The 19,351-nt window shown below is 42.1% G+C and overlaps 1 protein-coding gene across 1 annotated transcript in view; it reads left to right on the top strand.

Annotated features, from left to right (window-relative positions):
• The window catches only part of LOC126343967 (uncharacterized), a 59,972-nt gene extending 41,962 nt beyond the window's left edge, over positions 1 to 18,010 (top strand). The window contains exons 10-12 of the mRNA XM_050001984.1: positions 5,664 to 5,813; positions 7,935 to 8,092; positions 17,546 to 18,010. Of these exons, the coding sequence (XP_049857941.1) occupies positions 5,664 to 5,813; positions 7,935 to 8,092; positions 17,546 to 17,720 (483 nt within the window). The 3' untranslated portion in view covers positions 17,721 to 18,010. The remainder of the gene's footprint in view (positions 1 to 5,663; positions 5,814 to 7,934; positions 8,093 to 17,545) is intronic.
• The last annotated feature ends 1,341 nt before the right edge of the window (positions 18,011 to 19,351 follow it).

Genomic DNA, 19,351 nt, shown 5'->3' with positions numbered 1-19,351 from the left:
GTTGCTCTCGTGTCGACCGCGAAGCCACTACGCCTCGCTATACGGCGCGGCCCACTGGACTCACGTGGCGACGTCACATGCGCCGACGCTCAAGACGGACAATTCATCTTGTGTCTCAGTGCGCGACCGACCAACTGATCGATCCAACCGCCAATGACCATTGCCTGAGAAAACTCGAGCGGACTGGCAGCCTAACGCACAGACTCAGATGCAGGAACTAAGCCCCGACCGGGCGACCACTGGCTGAGTTCTCTTACTGGCGGAGTGGAAAGACTTTCATTTTGCCGGCTTTAAGGGTTGATCCGAACGACAGACATTCTAGCACTCGAACGACAGACAGACACTAACTGCCTAACAAATGCGTACAAGAAACAGACTGGCAAGCTGGGGTCGAGAGACTGACCGCGACTGAACCACTGGCGATCTCATAGCGCCCATGAAATGCACGTGAACAGGCAACCTTTCCCCTTTCCCACCAGATGGGGACACCAAAGCTGCGATTGCCACAGCGGCGCCACCGCCAGAAACGGAGGGCGACTGCTTCACACTACGCACTGCGGCGCGCACTTCAGAACAGAATTTTTTACCACGGCTCAGTGGCCAATCAGAGGTTGAAAAAGAAAACAGCCTCTGTACTATTTTTAAGAGTAATAGCCATAACTGACAATACATAGATCCCACTGTCACAGAAGAGGTTCAGTGTTTGGGTGGGCCCATATGTTGTCAAGGTTATTCCTCCTACGCTGCAAAAGTCTCGCTGGGAAGTCCTTACATATCCTCCATACAGTCTCATTCCTCCCTATGCGATTTCCAAATTTTTGGAACCCTAGAGACAGTCATTTGTGGCCATCGATTCACTGCGGACTAAGAGGCACATGCCTCAGTGCGACCAGGGTTCCGTAGCAAACGGCAGACGTTATCCCGTGTAGTCATTGATCGTGTATCTCACAGTACGATAAATGTATTATCAATTATGGCAATCACTTTCCATTAAGAAGTTTACTTGCTTTTCCTCTTTGTGTGTCGTGTTCATTTGGGTGCTCCCTATACAAACAGGACTAAACTGGAGTATTTCATAACACTGGGTGTAAAACATTTGACACAGAGTTTCTCGTCAGAGATGCACCACACATAAAATGAAGGTGCTGAAGTAAAAACGATCATGGGTGCAGGTCAACTGGCAGATTCAGTGGTTCTTAGATTTTCGGAAAGGGTGAAAACTGTCACCTCTACAGACTGTCAACGTAAGTTGGTGTATACGGAACAGGTTTTCAGAACTATAACTGGGTCCCGGATTTGAATACATTTTTCTTAGATTACCTATAGCGCAGATTTTTTTAGGAACTTAAGTTTCCAACGAGTTCCTCCGTCGTCGTTGTCAGGAGTTAACTGCCTTACCAACATGATGTGTGGTACTTTCGCATGTAGTTTGTCGAGAAAGGTTATGTAGACGTCACTAAGTCACGGAATTTCTGTGTCTTACCAGGGATTGTAATGATGACAAGGAAGTCGTTGAAAGCATTATTTTACAAGCAAATATGAGGCGCCTCGAAATCCGAGAAATATTTAAGGAAGAATGTCCCTGTGTGGTTTCTGTGCTTAGAGAGTGTACGTTGTCCTCTATGGCGAGCGTTCACCAATTACAAAGATATCATCAAGAGCACCCCAAGAAGGTGTCGTAGCAGCTCTCGTGTTCTCCATAACCAGGAAAATCAATTGTGTAGCAGCCTGAGACTTTCTGGTTATGACATCTTTGTGGATGGAGAAGGGAGTATGTCGATTGACTGCACTGGATTTAGGGTGATTTGTCCATTGGTGCCACATATTTGGTACGACGTATGGCAGAATGTCTTAAAATTGAGTCAATGTTGCGATAGTAAAAATGTGCGAGCAAAAATTATGTATAATTTGATTGTATATTTTGTATCAAGTAACTGCAATCGCAGATGCTCCAGGATGGGCGTCCTGAATGACAGTGTGGTTTATTGTTAAAGTTCCGGGACTGTACGGTCTTAGAATAGTTAATAAATATGTTGCTTCCTCCTACGTATATCTCTCTAAAGACAATAATTATAAAAACAGAGAGATTCGTGCCCACACGAAGCCTTAGCAGCAATCGTTCTTTCCATGAACTCTTCTTGAATGGGACAGAGACGAGGGTTCAAATGGTTCAAATGTCTCTGAGCACTATGGGACTTAACATCTAAGGTCATAAGTCCCCTAGAACGTAGAACTACGTAAACCTAACTAACCTAAGGACATTACAAACATCCATGCCCGAGGCAGGATTCGAATCTGCGACTGTAGTGGTCGCTCGGTTCCAGACTGAAGCGTCTAGAACCGTGCGGCCACTTTGGCCGGCCAGAGAAGAGGGAAATGACATTGGTATACAAAGTACCCTCCGTCACACACCGCAAGGTGACTTGCGCTGTATAGATGTAGATTAGAGTGGACGTCCATCGTTTAATTACTACTATAGGTTCAAACAGAACATTTTTATAAAATCAATTGTAGATTAAAAGCACAAAAATAAAAGTTTTCTATTTGCACAAATAAAGTATAAACTTGAATTATTATGCTAATATCAGCATCTAGCCATGAATGTTTGAAATTAATTGCAGAACATGAGTAAAGGAGATGACGATCGTCAACAGTTATCTTGGGGACATGCTTCTAAAAATTTGTGCATTAGATTTCGGCATATGTGCTGTCTTATAACTTTTTGTCTTTTAAGAAACACCCCATCGTGGTCATAAATTCTGGGGCACAAATTTTTACTGGGAACTTATAATGCAGGCAGTGTGTTAATTTTCCACAGCACTTGCGTAAGTGTTGCTAGAGTTAAAAGTACTCTCCCTCGTAAAACGCCGCTCGCGGTAGCCGAGCGGTCTCAGGATCCTTGCCACGGTTTGCGCGGCTGTCCCCGCTGGAGGTTCGAGTCCTCCCACTTGCATCGGTGTGCATTGAAAGGGCAATTGGAAGTCTGCTTGTCTTTTGATTAGCAGCTGTGTGTACGAATTTTTTTTTTGTTCGAATTCTGGGTTCTGTGTCTTTCTCCTTGTATCTCGCTGATGTCCTTTCACCAGAAATTGTTCCTGCTTCTTTTGGTCCATAATAAACATTTAGTGGATTTTGGTTTGATAGGCAGTCGTCTATTTGGCTACATTTTCACCTAATTTCCCTCTATAAGGACTGACAATTTTCCAATCAGTTGATAGTGGTTTGCTTGTATACGGACTCCACGAACATCAGTATAAGCAGACAAAAGTACAATTACTCAGGCCTATCTGTGTGTTTACACACTTTTCTGCCCCTTCATCCCTGAGTCTGCAACATAGTGTAATGAATTGAATGGGTACTATCGAAGGGATAGGAAACGATACATCCCACAATGCTCAAACTATCAGTAGACCACTTTAAATTTAGGTCCAGTTTTCTCTGGTGAAAAAGTACAGAGCAACCGCCCAAATTTCGAAAACTTCAGTCCGCAGCACCTTGCATATTCATCTGCAGGTATGTAGAATTCACTAACCTCCGCAGCAAAGATCTGAAGTTTTGAATGGGCTGCAATCTGAAATGCTGCACATCATCATAACAAAGCCAGATAATCAGTTGTGTACAGGGTGATCACAAAAAGTCTGAAAAGTTTGCAAGGATGTGTCAGGGTACGTCGTACTGGCAAATAACTGTTAAGAAAAAAGTCCGTTACTGTGAGTCGTTTCCAAGTTGATTACCATTGAAGTTAGTCTATCGGGTCGTTGCGGTCGCAAATTCAAGCGGCACCATCAGAGACGGTGTCATCAAAGGTTTTCTTCGTTTGGTTTCCTAAGACATGAGTCGAAGGCTGAGCAGTTTCGTGCGCTAACATCTCGCTATGAGAACAACTGACGCTAACTGTATCTGGCGGTCCGCTTGAATTTGCGCACGCAGCGGCCTGATTGGTTAAATTCAATGCTAATTAACTCGAAAACGGCGCAACGTACAGAATTTTTTTCTTAAAAAATTGTTTCTCAGCACATCCGTCCCTACAGCACATTTACAACATTATTGGACTGTTTACGACCACCCTGTATTTAACGTTAACATCAGTTTGATTTGGTAACTGAAGCCGCATTTTAAGAGTCAAACAGGAGGATCAATATTTAGTGGCCTTGACCAGGTGTTACAGTATGTGTAGAAGTCACACCTATATCACATCACTCGTCACATTCAAAAAATGAGCCAGGCAGAAGGAAACGAATTGAATCGCAGAACAAAGTTGACGTTAAAAATCAGTACTTTGCGTGGTTACTGCAGCGGCACATTTATGTTACAACAATTCACGGCTCATTAGTGATGAGTTCTCGGACAAGCATCAGTCGATTATAGCACGACCGGGGACTAAATACGTCCAGCTCGCAAATCTACTGGGTTATGGATAATACACTATACTTCGTACATATCCGTGTAAGGTGTTGGATGGGATAAAAATAACACGTCTGAAGTGACTTTTAAGGCATATATAGTAAGAATCTATCAGCACAAAGTAGGGGTTCTTAATATAAAAATATTTTCCGTCCTTGTTGTACAAGACACGTTGTACAAAGTTCAGTAATAAGTCACGTTTTGGTTACTGTTTGTAGAAAAGTGTTGAATGGGACAATACACTACCTTCTCATTGTGTTCAGTGTTAAGACACCTATCTGTATACAGAGTGGAATATTCCGTATCTAGAGTGAAACACTGGTCTATAATAAGGTAAAATGGATACCGAAAGAGAAAGAAACAGATAAACTCTTTGGAGAGAAAGTAGTGTTGATCAACGTTTAACATTTTTTTTCTGAGCAGTACGGCATTATTTACTACTCAGTGTAGTAGCATATCAGAACTAAACGTTCTCAGGGAATCATTAAGACAATGACATGGAGCCAGGCTCACTTCAAGAGACTTACAGGTAGGCGTAGATTTGATTGTTAGGAATGTGGGCGCGAGGTACAGTTGTGCCTCTTTAATATCGAACCGATCTTATTTTTATACTTGGAATACCATTCAACATTCTACAACTGCCAGCGCTGATTGCATCTTGTTCTATCAGCTTTTATTGGTACCCAAGATAAAATTTACAATTTACCCCAAACTAACCACGTATGTTATATCTTATGCTTTAATGGACAAAACAAGAATGTAGACGCTGACATTGTGGTGAAGTTCATTCTTCATTTTCTTGTCACGTACTCATACACACAAACACACATACGCACTGCGGATTATTAAAATTAAGTAACAAGTTCAATAAGGCGAGACTGCTTGTTACTAAGAAACGTCTATTGTAACCATTTCCGACAATTAAATGCATCGATGTTATATGAAATAGTAAGTTGTAAAACAGAAATATGTCACAGAAGCATAAGGATAGTACATAGGTGAGGCATTGTTGAAACGTGTAGCCATCTGTGTCTACTCGTAGCTAATTGTACCTGAGCCATAGATGCGAGGATCGAAAGATAAATAAAAATGTACGACACATACTACAGAAAGACTTTTCTGTGGAATGCGTAAGGAAAAGCGGAGATGCAGCAGTAACAAAACGAGGAAGTCAATCTAGTCTTACGAGTAGTATGTGGAAAAACTAGTAGAAATAAAATAATCTGAAACAAGTTTGTTACACTGTTACTAATTTCCAGATCCTGTGGATTACTTGGCACGGTTCGCTAGCTGTTGATGGTCTGTGGATCAAGAACCTAGTGAACCTGAGGAGGAAAGACGACATCAGTCTCGCCTACGAGGGACTCGGCGTCACCGTCTTTGGATCTCTGGGGATCGCTGACCTGCAGGTACCGTCGACGGCAATGTCCTCTTTTCAGTAACGCAAGGCTTGTGGCTTTCCTTCACTCCCACACGCAGAACTGAAATGTTCTAATCGTGGGCCGGCTGCGGATTGTATCCACTTAATGTTGCAAAGGCGGTGGATGCTGTAATAGCAGAGGCATTATGTCTGTTTGCACACGGTGTTTCTCAGGGAACATGCAACACAACAGAGGAGGTAAACACTGTTCATCTGCATATAATCAATCGGTTCACATTCCAGCAAATTATCTTACTGAAAGAACAAGTACAACAAACACTTTTCCTTAAACTCGTGACAGTTTCTTACTGTCAAAAGTTGTAATCTGTGCGTTGTCTTGGCAACTAAAACTTTTAATTGGGACGAGTAGCCCCGCAAGTTCGCCCTACAATTATTCTCGTGTGACATTACGTCCGGTTTCATCATGATTTAGAGGTAACGTTAGATTCCGTGTAAACGACAAACTTATAGGTGAGATGGTTTGTAGACCTGAAAAAGACGAGGTTATACACTTAAAATATTTGTATATATAAGTAAACACTCTGTAGTGACACCCTACTCCATAAAACGTCATTCTGGGTTAAAAATTCATATTTTAAGTGCAATTAGTTTTAAAATGATTTTGAATAATTAACGAAACACTTAATATGAAATCGGTTAGTCTGGTAAACAGCAACAATTCTCTCTGGCTTAAGTATGTTTTCTCTTTCTAATATAGCAGTTGGTGTCGTAAGGTCGAAAATCACTGGTTGATAATTTCCTATAAACCCCCATTAATCGTACTAATATTTTTTCTACATGGTGATATTATGGTAATTCTTTTTCCTTGTGTTATTCAACTTTTTATTGGAAACTTCTGGTTTACTGAAAACCTTTATTCATTCTAGACGCTTAAGCTCCCTTTACTTTATTCCATTTACATTCTATGAAACGAGCCCTACATCATCTTCAACCTAAAATTTGTAATTATTCAAATTTTGTACTGCTCAGATGTGTTCACTATTTGACAATCACACAACAGTATATTTTTTCTCTATTGAATAGAAACAATGTTTTGGATGTAAAAATCAAACAAACAGCGTAATTTTTTCTTAGAAGCACCGAGAAGCCGTTGTGATTAAGACACTCCTATTTGAGAAGTCCGGTTACCTAGATTTATTACCTCATTGTGTTGCCAGAGTGGTTTTTCCAACAACACTACAGCGCCCAGAATGAGTTTTGCACTTTGTAGGTGCTAGCATGCTGTTGCAAAACGGTTTGACAGATTGTATCCGTGGAGCAGCCTGAATGCTCACCTCGGATGACGTAACTGAAGAAGGCGAATCCTAAGCTGTGGGTGTATAATTCACGATGCAAGTCTGTCGGTCAAGCATACAGTTTTAACGTAAAGAAACACTAAGGCTGACAATCTATTCTTACGTAATAGTACCAGTGCTTCTTATCGCCCTTTCTTCATGACACTAAATAAACTCTATTCTTTTTCTGTACTCCCTCTTTCTATTAATATTTTATTCATTGTTATCACTGTCCCTGAAGCATTAAGAAGAACTAGAAATATCTATAATTAGTAGATGATCGATCATGATAACGTGAAAGACTGACGTTAGTAAGCTGTTTATGAATCTGCTTTGGAATGAAGCCAGAGTCGAACAAGCAATAGTATGTGTCATGTGTGGATTCTGTTAATGTACTAGTTAAACAGGTCTGTTTTGTATCATTCACTTCTGTTCTACCAAGTCACTAATGGAAATTACATATTTTCATTAACGTCTGGCAAGCGATTAAAATTTATACAGAAACCGTTCTTTTTTGCAGAATCGTCAATCCATCGAGATTTTACGTAGAAACCCTGGGTTTGCTCACTAATGACGATCACAGTCTTAGAAAAAATATGTTTTAGGAACACAAATCCATCATGATAAGTAGCGCTGCTGTCTTCCTTAGTGTAGCTATACTCCATTTTACGAAGACAGTGTTACTATTATGCTGCTGCTTTTCATTTGCTTCGTGATTGATACCAAGTTATTTATGAATTAAAACTACCCCATTGTCACTCGTCGAATCAAAATGTTATTTTAAGGCCTAATTTACACTTGCATTTGTTCTGCAGGTGGGCCTCGACCATTACGAGGTGGACTTCATGGGCCTGGGACCCAACGGCTCCATATCGGCCACCATCGGCTCCGCCTCGGCTTCACTCAAGGCCAGCGTCAACCTCATGTCGGGCATCGCTCCCACGATCGAGAAGCTCAGCATTGACTACTTCGAGTAAGCTTGTTGGCCCGTCACGAATTCCAGCTCTACGTTTTCTCTTCTTCCCAGGGCACAATTTGCACCCGATGTCCTCAGTTATTTCTTGGATGCATTCCAGTCGCTGCCTTCCTTAGCTTTTACTCTCTGCCGGCCGGAGTGGCCCTGCGGTTCTAGGCGCAACATTCTGTAACAGTAGGACCGCTACGGTCGCAGGTTCGAATCCTGCCTCGGGCATGGAAGTGTTTGATGTCCTTAGGTTAGTTAGGTTTAAGTAGTTCTAAGTTCTAGGGTACTGATGACCTCAGAAGTTAAGTCCCCTGGTGCTCAGAGCCATTTTTTTACTCTCTGCAGTTCTCTTTCTTCCCATGGAGGTTATTTCTTGATGTCTAATACATATCTTACCGTCATATCTATTTTCCTTGTGAATGTCTTCCATATGTTCCTTTCTTCGCTGATTCCGCTGAGAATCTCTTCCTTCTTTATCTTGTCATTCAACCTAATTTTGAACTCTCTTCTGTACCTCCACGGCGCTGACGCTTCTATTCTCTCCAGTTCCGGTTTACCCAGTGTCCATGATTCACTGTCATACAATTCTGTGCTCGAAGTACATTCTTGGGAATTTCTTCCACAAATTAAGACATATGTTTGATACCAGAAGTTATCTAGGGGTACCTTCTTTGATGAGTAACCAAAACGTCCTCGATCTCAGATTCGAAACACACCATTGCTTAAATTTTGATTAACAATTAGCATTGGCGGTCAAAGACTTCCGGTATAAGAAGTCACCCTCGTTCTGCAGACGGCCTTGTCAAACAAGCGGAGGAGCGGACAGCAGGGCACTCTCTTGTCCTAGAGGAGCGAAACTGCCACTAAAGGCGGAAGAATCAGTAACGATCGATGGCATGAGGATGCAGGTTGAATTAAAGACACTTAACGTGTATACACAGGACATGTGACCTGTGACTCAAAAAGTGTCATGATGATCCCTCCATTGGCAAATAATTCCGGAATAATTTCCCATTCGTATTTCCATGAGGGGACAGCCATGGGCGAGGTGACATGAGGATGCAGAAGGCACTGGAAACCACTGCATTAAAGACACATAACGTGTATCCACAGGACATGTGGCCTGTAGTTGAAGAAGTGTCATGATGATCTCTCCATTGGCAAAAGATTCCGGAATAGTCCCCCATTCGGATCTCCGGGAGGGGACTGCCAAGGGGGAGGTTACCATGAGAAAAAGATTTAATAACCACCGAAGGGATAACGTTCTACGAATCACGGCGGGGAATGTCAGAAGACTGACGGTGGTAGGGAAACTAGAAAATCTGAAAAGGGAAATGCAGAGGCTCAATATAGATATAGTGGGGGTCAAGGAAGTGAAGTGAAAAGAAGACCATGACTTCTGGTCAGATGAGTATAGGGTAATATCAACAGCAGCAGAAAATGGCATAACGGGAGTAGGGCTCATTATGAATAGGACGGTAGGGCAGAGATCGTTTTACTGTGAACAGTTCAGTTATGCTGTTATTCTTATCAGAATCGACAGCGAACCAACACCGACAACAATAAATCACGTACACATGCAGAAATCGCAAGCTGAAAATGAAGAGTTAAAAAAAGTATATAAGGATATTGAAAGCGTAATACAATACACGAATGGAGATTAAAATTTAATAGTCGTTGGGGACTGGAATGAAGATGAACAGATAGAGAAAGTGTATGAGGATATTGAAAGGGTAATGCAGTATGTAAAGGGGGACGAAAATGTAATAGTCATGGGCGACTGTAATGCAGTTGTAGGGGAAGGAGTAGTGGAAAAGGTTATAGGAGAATATGGGCTTGCGACAAGGAATGAAAGAGGAGGAAGACTAATTGAGTTCTGTAACATGTTTCACCTAGTAATAGAGAATATCCTGTTTAAGAATCACAAGAGCAGGAAGTATACTTGGAAAACGCCGGGTGATACGGGTATATTCCAGTCAAATTACATCATTGGCAGACTGGTTGTAAGGCGTACCCAGGGCCAGTTATAGACATAGACCACATCGTATCAGTGATAGAATGGGCTGACGTTTAATATATTAGTGATGAACAATCGAATAAATGCAGAGGAGAATGAGAGGGTAGGTGGAAAGACTACATTAAAGTCATCTATGAGGGTGAAAATATGTCTGATGTGATAGAAGAAGAAACAGGAGTCGATTTAGAAGAGGTAGGGGATCTAGTATTACAGTCCAAATTTAAAAGAGCTTTCGACCACTTAAGATCACATAAGGCGGAAGGGATGGCAACATTCTATCAGAATTTCTAAAATCATTGTAGAAAGTGGCAACAAAACGGCTATTGACGTTGGTGTGTAGAATGTATGAGTGTGCCGTCATGTCATCTGACTTTCGGAAACTATCATCCACACCATTTGGAAGACTGCAAGAGCCGACAAATGCGAGAATTATCGCACAATCAGCTTAACAGCTCATACATCCAAGTTGCGGACAAGAATAGCATACAGAAGAATGGATAAGAAAATTGAGGATATGCCAGATGACGATCACATTGCCTTTAGAAAAGGTAAAAGTACCAGGGAGGAAATTCTGACGCTCCGGATGATAATGGAAGCAAGGCTAAAGAAAAGTCAAAACAGATTCATAGGATTTGTCGATCTGTAAAAAAGCGTCCGACACTGTGAAAAGTTCCAAGATGTTCGAAATTCTGAGAAAAATAGAGTAAGGTCTAGGAAGAGACGGGTTATGTACAATATAACAGGGAATAATAAGAGTGGACCGGCAAGAACGAAGTGCTCGGATTAAAAAGGGTGTAAGTCAGGGATGTAGTCTTTCTCCCCTACTGTTCCATCTGTAGATCGAAGAAGCAGTGATGGAAATAAAACGAAGGCTCAGGAGAGCATTTAAAAGCCAAGGAGACAGGATATCCACGATACGATTCGCTGATGACATTGCTATCCTGTTTGAAAGAGAAGAACAAGTATTAAACATCTTGCTGACGGAATGAACAATCTAATGAGCACAGAATATGGAGTGAGAATATATCGAGGAAATGCAGAAATAATGAGAAGTACCACAAATGAGAACAGCGAAAAACTTAATATCAAGATTGATGGTTACAAAGTAGATGAAGTTAAGCAATTCTCCTACCTAGGCAGTAAAATAGCCAATAACTGATGAAGCAAGTAGGACATCAAAAGCAGACTGACAATGGCAAGCAGAGCTTTCCTGCCCAAGAAACGTCTACTAGTATCGAACATACGCCCTAATATGAAGAAGAAATTTCTGAGAATGTCCGTTGGAGCACAGCATTACATGGTAGTCAAACATGATGTGTGAGGAAACCGGAACAAAAGAGAATCGAAACACTTGAGATATAGTGCTACAGATGAATGTTGAAAATTAGGTGTCTTGATAAGGTAAGGAATGACGAGGTTCTGCAGAATCGAAGAGGAAAGAGTATGTGGAAAACACTGATAAGAAGAAGGGAGAGGATGATAGGACATCTGTTACGACAATATGACTCAAAAGAAGTATGTAGGTAATTCAAGGTGAGAGTATTTAACAGGGGATATTTATAGGGAGAATAATAAATTTCTGTATTTCTTTTCAATCAGAATACTGATATACGGAAATAAAGGTTTTCTTAATACAAGCTGTACGGCTACTTTCCAGATTTTATGATAACGATAGTATAGTTCAAATAGATAGCTAGCAAATTTTAGAGAAAAAAACAGATACGATAATATTGCCACAGACAGAGCTCCACACATTTTTCACTAGTTGGTTGCCATTGTAATAATTTTCACATAAAACTTTCACCAGGCTAATAATAATAATTTTTTATAAAAAGACTTTCACCTGATCCTGGCAGGGTCACTAGGTGAAAGTTATTATTACTAGCCTGGTGAAACTTTTATTTCAAAAATTATTATTTTTGGAAAGAGACGTACGAAAGATGTGTGGAGCTATATAGTTGACAATTTTCTTCTTATGTATCCCCTTTCTCTAAAATTCGCTAGGCTATCTAGTGAAACATTATTATCGTTATCATAAAATCTGGTCCGTTGCCGTAAGGCTTCTACACTCCTGGAAATTGAAATAAGAACACCGTGAATTCATTGTCCCAGGAAGGGGAAACTTTATTGACTCATTCCTGGGGTCAGATACGTCACATGATCACACTGACAGAACCACAGGCACATAGACACAGGCAACAGAGCATGCACAATGTCGGCACTAGTACAGTGTATATCCAACTTTCGCAGCAATGCAGGCTGCTATTCTCCCATGGAGACGATCGTAGAAATGCTGGATGTAGTCCTCTGGAACGGCTTGCCATGCCATTTCCACCTGGCGCCTCAGTTGGACCAGCGTTCGTGCTGGACGTGCAGACGGCGTGAGACGACGCTTCATCTAGTCCCAAAGATGCTCAATGGGGGACAGATCCGGAGATCTTGCTGGCCAGGGTAGTTGACTTACACCTTCTAGAGCACGTTGGGTGGCATGGGATACATGCGGACGTGCATTGTCCTTTTGGAACAGCAAGTTCCCTTGCCTGTCTAGGAATGGTAGAACGATGGGTTCGATGACGGTTTGGATGGACCGTGCACTATTCAATGTCCCCTCGACGATCACCAGAGGTGTACGGCCAGTGTAGGAGATCGCTCCCCACACCATGATGCCGGGTGTTGGGCCTGTGTGCCTCGGTCGTATGCAGTGCTGATTGTGGCGCTCACCTGCACGGCGCCAAACACGCATACGACCATCATTGGCACCAAGGCAGAAGCGACTCTCATCGCTGAAGACGACACGTCTCCATTCGTCCCTCCATTCACGCCTGTCGCGACACCACTGGAGGCGGGCTGCACGATGTTGGGGCGTGAGCGGAAGACGGCCTAACGGTGTGCGGGACCGTAGGCAAGCTTCATGGATACGGTTGCGAATGGTCCTCGCCGATACCCCAGGAGCAACTGTGTCCCTAATTTGCTGGAAAGTGGCGGTGCGGTCCCCTACGGTACTGCGTAGGATCCTACGGTCTTGGCGAGCATCCGTGCGTCGCTGCTGTCCGGTCCCAGGTCGACGGGCACGTGTACCTTCCGCCAACCACTGGCGACAACAGCGATGTACTGTGGAGACCTCACGCCCCACGTGTTGAGCAATTCGGCGGTACGTCCACCCGGCCTCCCGCATGCCCACTATACGCCCTCGCTCAAAGTCCGTCAACTGCACATACGGTTCACGTCAACGCTGTCGTGGCATGCTACCAGTGTTAAAGACTGCGATGGAGCTCCGTATGCCACGGCAAACTGGCTGACACTGACGGCGGCGGTGCACAAATGCTGCGCGGTTCCTGGTGTGTCCGCTGTGCCGTGCGTGTGATCATTGCTTGTACAGCCCTCTCGCAGTGTCCGGAGCAAGTATGGTGGGTCTGACACACCGGTGTCAATGTGTTCTTTTTTCCATTTCCAGGAGTGTATTATGAATACCTTTGTTCCCACATATCGTTATTCTGACTGGGACCAGGAAACTGAAATTTATTCTTATAAACCATGAAAAATCAGTTCTCTTCTATGTGACTGTGGTTTTTAAAACATTTTCTAATATCTCCTAGCAATTAATACTGAAAGGCTTCTGCATGCAAAACGCAACTTACCTAGTCTTGCCGCTGAAACAACATGAATATTCTGCATCCAGCAATATGCTAAAATAATTCAAAATAAATATGGCGATCCATACAGGGTGCAATGGATGGTCACAACCACTGAGGCAACTACTCCCGTTTTTCATTTCTAAAGTAATTTGATGATCAGGAGGAGTGTAGTCAACAAGCCTTAGACGATGTAAATAATGAAAGAATCCAAAAAAATCCTTAACTTACCATATTCTAAAAATTGATGATTCACACACTAACAAACTTTACTCAGACCTTTCTTTCCCAAAGACAGTTTGATTAACAGAAACTTCAATTTTTCTACAATGCATTTAAATAATAATCACGTATCTGGTCACAACAAATATATGAATATTAATTTCGTAGTATGCAAACACAAATCTGAGAAAATCCCTCCAGTGCGCAAGTAAGCAATAGCTATGTGCAGCAAAAAGTAAAATCACCAAAAACCCTCGATTAATACCAAAATCCCCTCTGGCGCTACCAGTGCGGTCAGGTCAGGCTGCGACCTCTCCTGACGTGCAGTTTCTCTCCACGCCAGGCTGCGTTAGGCTACTCTCAACAATTGCTCGTTCTCTGACACTCGCGCGTTTGTGTATACTCGCAACAGCAGAATCAATAGCCAACTTTGCAAAAACGCAAGATATAAACGTCCAGCTTTCACCACATGCACGTAGGAAAGGCCCGAATGTCACTCTAATCACTTGTGTACATGTTGGTGCTCAAATACTCGCATCAGATTCGCACTACGTTGCATATATGCTGCAGCAATGCACTCAAACGAAAACTTTTTGATCACCCTCACATCCTCTCTCACTGGCCTTAACTGATCGTGTTTATAAGGTTTATCTTCGAATTAACAAACTTGCGGCAAATTATGAACATTTTTTTTTAAAGGAAAACCTGCAATACTCTTTCGGTAGGCGGACATGGAAACTAAACAGACCTAACGAAGTTTTCTAAGAGACGTCGTCCACGAATTATTTCCTTTTAGTTCCTCCAATAAATCTCAGTCTTCTTTTCATAACCATTTTTAGCTCCGTTAAGGAACCCACAGTGTAGGTAGTACTAGGGATAAGATAGATGCTGCCTACAGGAAAATTAAGGAAATTTTTGGAGAAAAGAGAACCACTTGCATGAATATCGAGAGCTCAGATGGAAATCCAGTTCTAACCAAAGAAGGTAAGGCAGAAACCTTGAAGGAGTATATAGAGGGTGTATACAAGGGCGATGTACTTGAGAGCAATATTATACAAATGGAAGAGGACGTAGATGAAGATGAAGTGGGAGATATGATACTGCGTGAAGAGTTTGACAGAGCACCGAAAGACTTATGACGAAACAAGGCAAAAGGAGTAGATAACATTCCATTATTGCTACTGATAGCCTTAGGAGAGCCAGCCCTGACACAACTCTACCACCTGATAAGTAAGATGTATGAGACAGGCGAAATACCCTCAGGCTTCAAGAAGAGTATAATAAATCCTATCCCAAAGAAAGCAAGTGTTGATAGGTGTGGAAATTACCGAACTTTCAGTTTAGTAAGTCACAGCTGCAAAATACTGACTCGAATTCCTTACAGGCGAATGGAAAAACTGGTAGAAGCCGACGTGGGGGAATATCAGTCTGGATTCTGTAAAAATGTTGGAACACGCTAGGCAGTACTGACTCTACGACTTCCCTTATAAGATAGGTTAAGGGAAGGCAATCCAACGTTTCTAGCATTTGTAGACTTAGGGAAATCTTTTGACAATGTTGACTGGAATCTTCTCTCTGAAATTCTGAAGGTAAAATACAGGGAGCAAAAGGCTATTTACAATTTGTACAGAAACCGGATGGTAGTTATAAAAGTCGAGGGGCACGAAAGGGAAGCAGTGATTGAGAAGGGCGTGAGAAAGGGTTGTAGCCTACCTCAGATGTTACTCAATCTGTATATTGAGAAAGCAGTAAAGGAACCAAAATAAAAATTAGGAGTAGGAAATAAAATCCATCGAGAAGAAATGAAAACTTCGAGGTTTGCCGACGGCATTGTAATTTTGTCAGAGACAGCAAAGTACCTGGAAGAGCAGTTGAACGGAATGGACAGTGTCTTGAAAGGAGGATATAAGATGAACATCAACATAAGCAAAACGAGGATAATCGAATTAAATCAGGCGACGCTGAGGGAATTAGATTAGAAAATGAAACACTTAAAGTAGTAGATGAGTTTTGCTACTTGGGGAGCCAAATAACTGGGGACAGTTCGAAGTAGAGAGGATATAGAATGAAGCCTAGCAATGGCAAGAAAAGGGTTTCCGAAGAAGAGAAATTTGTTAACATCGAGTATTGATTTAAGTGACAGGAAATCTTTTCTGAAAGTATGTGTATGGATTGTAGACAGGTACGCAAGTGAAACATGGACGGTAAATAGTCTAGGCAAGATGAGAATAGAAGCTTTCGAAACGTGGTGCTACACAAGATTGCTGAAGATTAGATGGGTTGTTCATGTATCTAATGAGGAGGTACTGAACAGAATTGGAGAGAAGAGGAATATGTGGCACAACTTGACTAGAAGAAGGGATCGTTTGGCAGAACACGTTCTGAGGCATCAAGGAAACATCAATTTAGTATTGGAGGGCAGTGTGGAAGATAAAACTAGTAGAGAGAGACCTAGATATGAGTACACTAAGCAGATTCGGAAGGATGTAGTTTGCCGAAGGTACTGGGAGATGAAGAAGCTCGCAGAGGATAGTGTAGCATGGAAAGCCGCATCAAACCATTCGCTGGACTGAAGACCGCAAAAATAACAACAAGTAGTGCTTGCTTGTTTTCAGATTTCTATAGTTTCATATACATACTTTCTTCATATACACACTTACTGCACAAGCTTCCATGTGGTGAGTGGTGGAGGGTACCTTGCACTACTGCTACAGCTATAAAAAAACGAATGTCTACATGCCCCTGCACGAGTTCTATTTTGTCTTATCTCCACGGCCCTTACGCGATAATTGCGTTGAAATCAGTAGAATCGTTCACCTGTCAGCTGCAAAAGCTGGTGCTCTAAATTTCCTCAGTAATGGTTTTGTCTTACAACGAATTATATCAAATATATAAAATATTTCCAGGATTGGCTTCGTAAGTGTGACGTAACGTCTTTTTGTTTCCTTAACCTATCGGATATACCTGGGTCCATAATTTAGATTCTTCGTACCGACCCATGACCGTCTTGGTATCTTCCCGAATTTCGCAAACTGCACGTGTTTTGCGTATACAGGTTGTTAAAATAAGTGTCTACACCTTGAGTACCTACCAAAAGCCAGGAGAATAGTCTGATAAATATGGGCTGTAGACTGTATACGGTCAGAGCTATGGGCACTTGAGCATTTTCGATACCGTGAGATGCATCTCTTCCACTGCAAGCTATTTGAATTCCAAGGTTTGGGGATAGGTAGGATAGATTAAAACGAAGAAAAATAAACATGGCTTCTAAATTACATACCTTAAGAATTATAAGCACTTGGTGAACAGAAGATTTGTGTTTCACAGTATCGTTGAAGAACGAGTGGTGATACCTGTATACATTTTAGAGCCCTTGTTTACTGAACTTTTTTTTCTTTGTTTTGGCGAGGAGTACTACCACCTCTCAAAATATTCGACACAAAGCGCGCGCACGTGCGCGCTAGTGTTTGTGTGTGTGTGTGTGTATGTGTGTGTGTGTGTGTCTATTAAAGGATACTGGCGACCTCACTACACCTTCTGGAGATGCATTCACAACATTCGTAAGACACACGCTTTTCTTTCTGTCCACAGGAATGTTGAGGTAGAGATAACAGGGCTGGGCATCCTGAACTGGCTGGTGTCGTTGATCGCCTCGTGGCTGCTCGGATTCTTCAGCGACAGCGTTGTCACCATCATCAATGATCAGCTGCACAGCCTGGCTTCCATCAGCCTCAGTGCCATCGACGCCTCGCACTACTTCTACTGAGTGCCCAAGAGCTAACTCGCTTCATACCTTCACCTTACCAAACTGAATCCGAACGCCTACTTACGATATGTTATACTGTGACCGAGAACTCTGCCCATCCTGATTTACTATAAAACGCTGCTTGTAACATTCCTTTGATTATACGCTAGTGCCGACTTCTTAAGCTTAAAAATAGACTTCATCCCATTTGTCATACGCACTTCTGTACATACATATGAGAATGTCTTGTAATAATTATTCCAATTTCTTCTTTTCTTCTTTGTAAAGAAATAAAACAACGTTAGCCATTTCATTGACTATTAGTTGAAACCTCTGCCTATAGTGAAAAATATTATCATCTTGCAGTTCATCACATAACGGGTATCAAACAATTAAACTTTAATATAGCTGAAACTGAAGTCAGCATTTTCAGAACGCGGAAACTCCGATAGATTTGTTACTTTCCTCGATCATGTCCAGTGTTGAGCAATGTTGTTCCAGCACAGGGCATATGAGCAAGTAGACTGGATCTTGTGTTGTTCCCCACTTCTAGTGACAGAATTGTTCACGCTCAGATACGTTGTAATTTCCACTTAGGAACAGCCTCCGGACTTTGTGGCCGATCGGTTCTAGGTGCTTCAGCCTGCTATGGTTTCAGGGTCGAATCCTGCCTCAGGCATGGACGTGTGTGATGTCCTTAGGTTAGTTTGGTTTAAGTAGTTCTAAGTCCAGGGGACTAATGACATCAGATGTTACGTTCCATAGTGCTTAGGGCCATTTGAACCATTTTGAAGCCACCTAATATGAAATCAATTATAAGTTTCACGAAGAACGAAGAAGTTTTGTCACTCTCTGTCCAAACGACCCTGACCCTTGCTTGATCTCAAACCCGAGAGGTGACTGATGGGAAGTTAAGTCAGAGAACGAAGCTCCGAAGAAAGCTGTAACAAAATGCGCAGAGGAAGGGAAGAGCGCCCTTGCAGAAAAAATAAGAGCACTGTGGAAAAAAAAAGAAATAGAATCAAGAATCTTTGGGTGATCCGACAGGGTATAATCGCACACATACACACACACACACACACACACACACACACACACACACACACACACACACACACGTGTGTGTGTGTGTGTGTGTGTGTGTGTGTGTGTGTGTGTGTGTAATAATGTGCCGGATATGACTACCACTCGCACACTGAGGTTTCCGAACAAACTTGATTATGTATACAGACAGTTCATCGATTTCCGGAATCGAGGATGTTGACAAGTATTGCCTGTTATGGACATTGATATCGCCAGGACCACGGTCCACAGGGATTCCAAGACTTTAATGAAAGTTTAAATTTCAATTTGGAAATCGGATAACAAATGACAAAAAAATATTTTTCCTGTGACATACAGTGACAAATAACCATTGTTTAGTTGTACTGTAAAACACAGCTTCCTGCCAAATTTCGTGATTCTAAGTCAACGGGATTTTTGAATGAGTTTCCCCGTACCAGAATACTTTATATGATTTGCCGTAATTTTCCATTGCATTGACACATAAGCTCAAAAAATTTACACCGCTAAGGTACAGAAGAGGTCACAGAACCCTGAAAATATATAATTTTAAAAAATTTGTCGCTAATGCCAGAATAAAGCTAGCTTCA

This window comes from Schistocerca gregaria, chromosome 1 (assembly GCF_023897955.1).
Source record: "Schistocerca gregaria isolate iqSchGreg1 chromosome 1, iqSchGreg1.2, whole genome shotgun sequence".
Taxonomy (NCBI): Eukaryota; Metazoa; Arthropoda; class Insecta; order Orthoptera; family Acrididae; genus Schistocerca; species Schistocerca gregaria.
The sequence above is the reverse complement of the archived record's forward strand: the minus strand, read 5'-3'. Positions and strand labels throughout refer to the sequence as shown.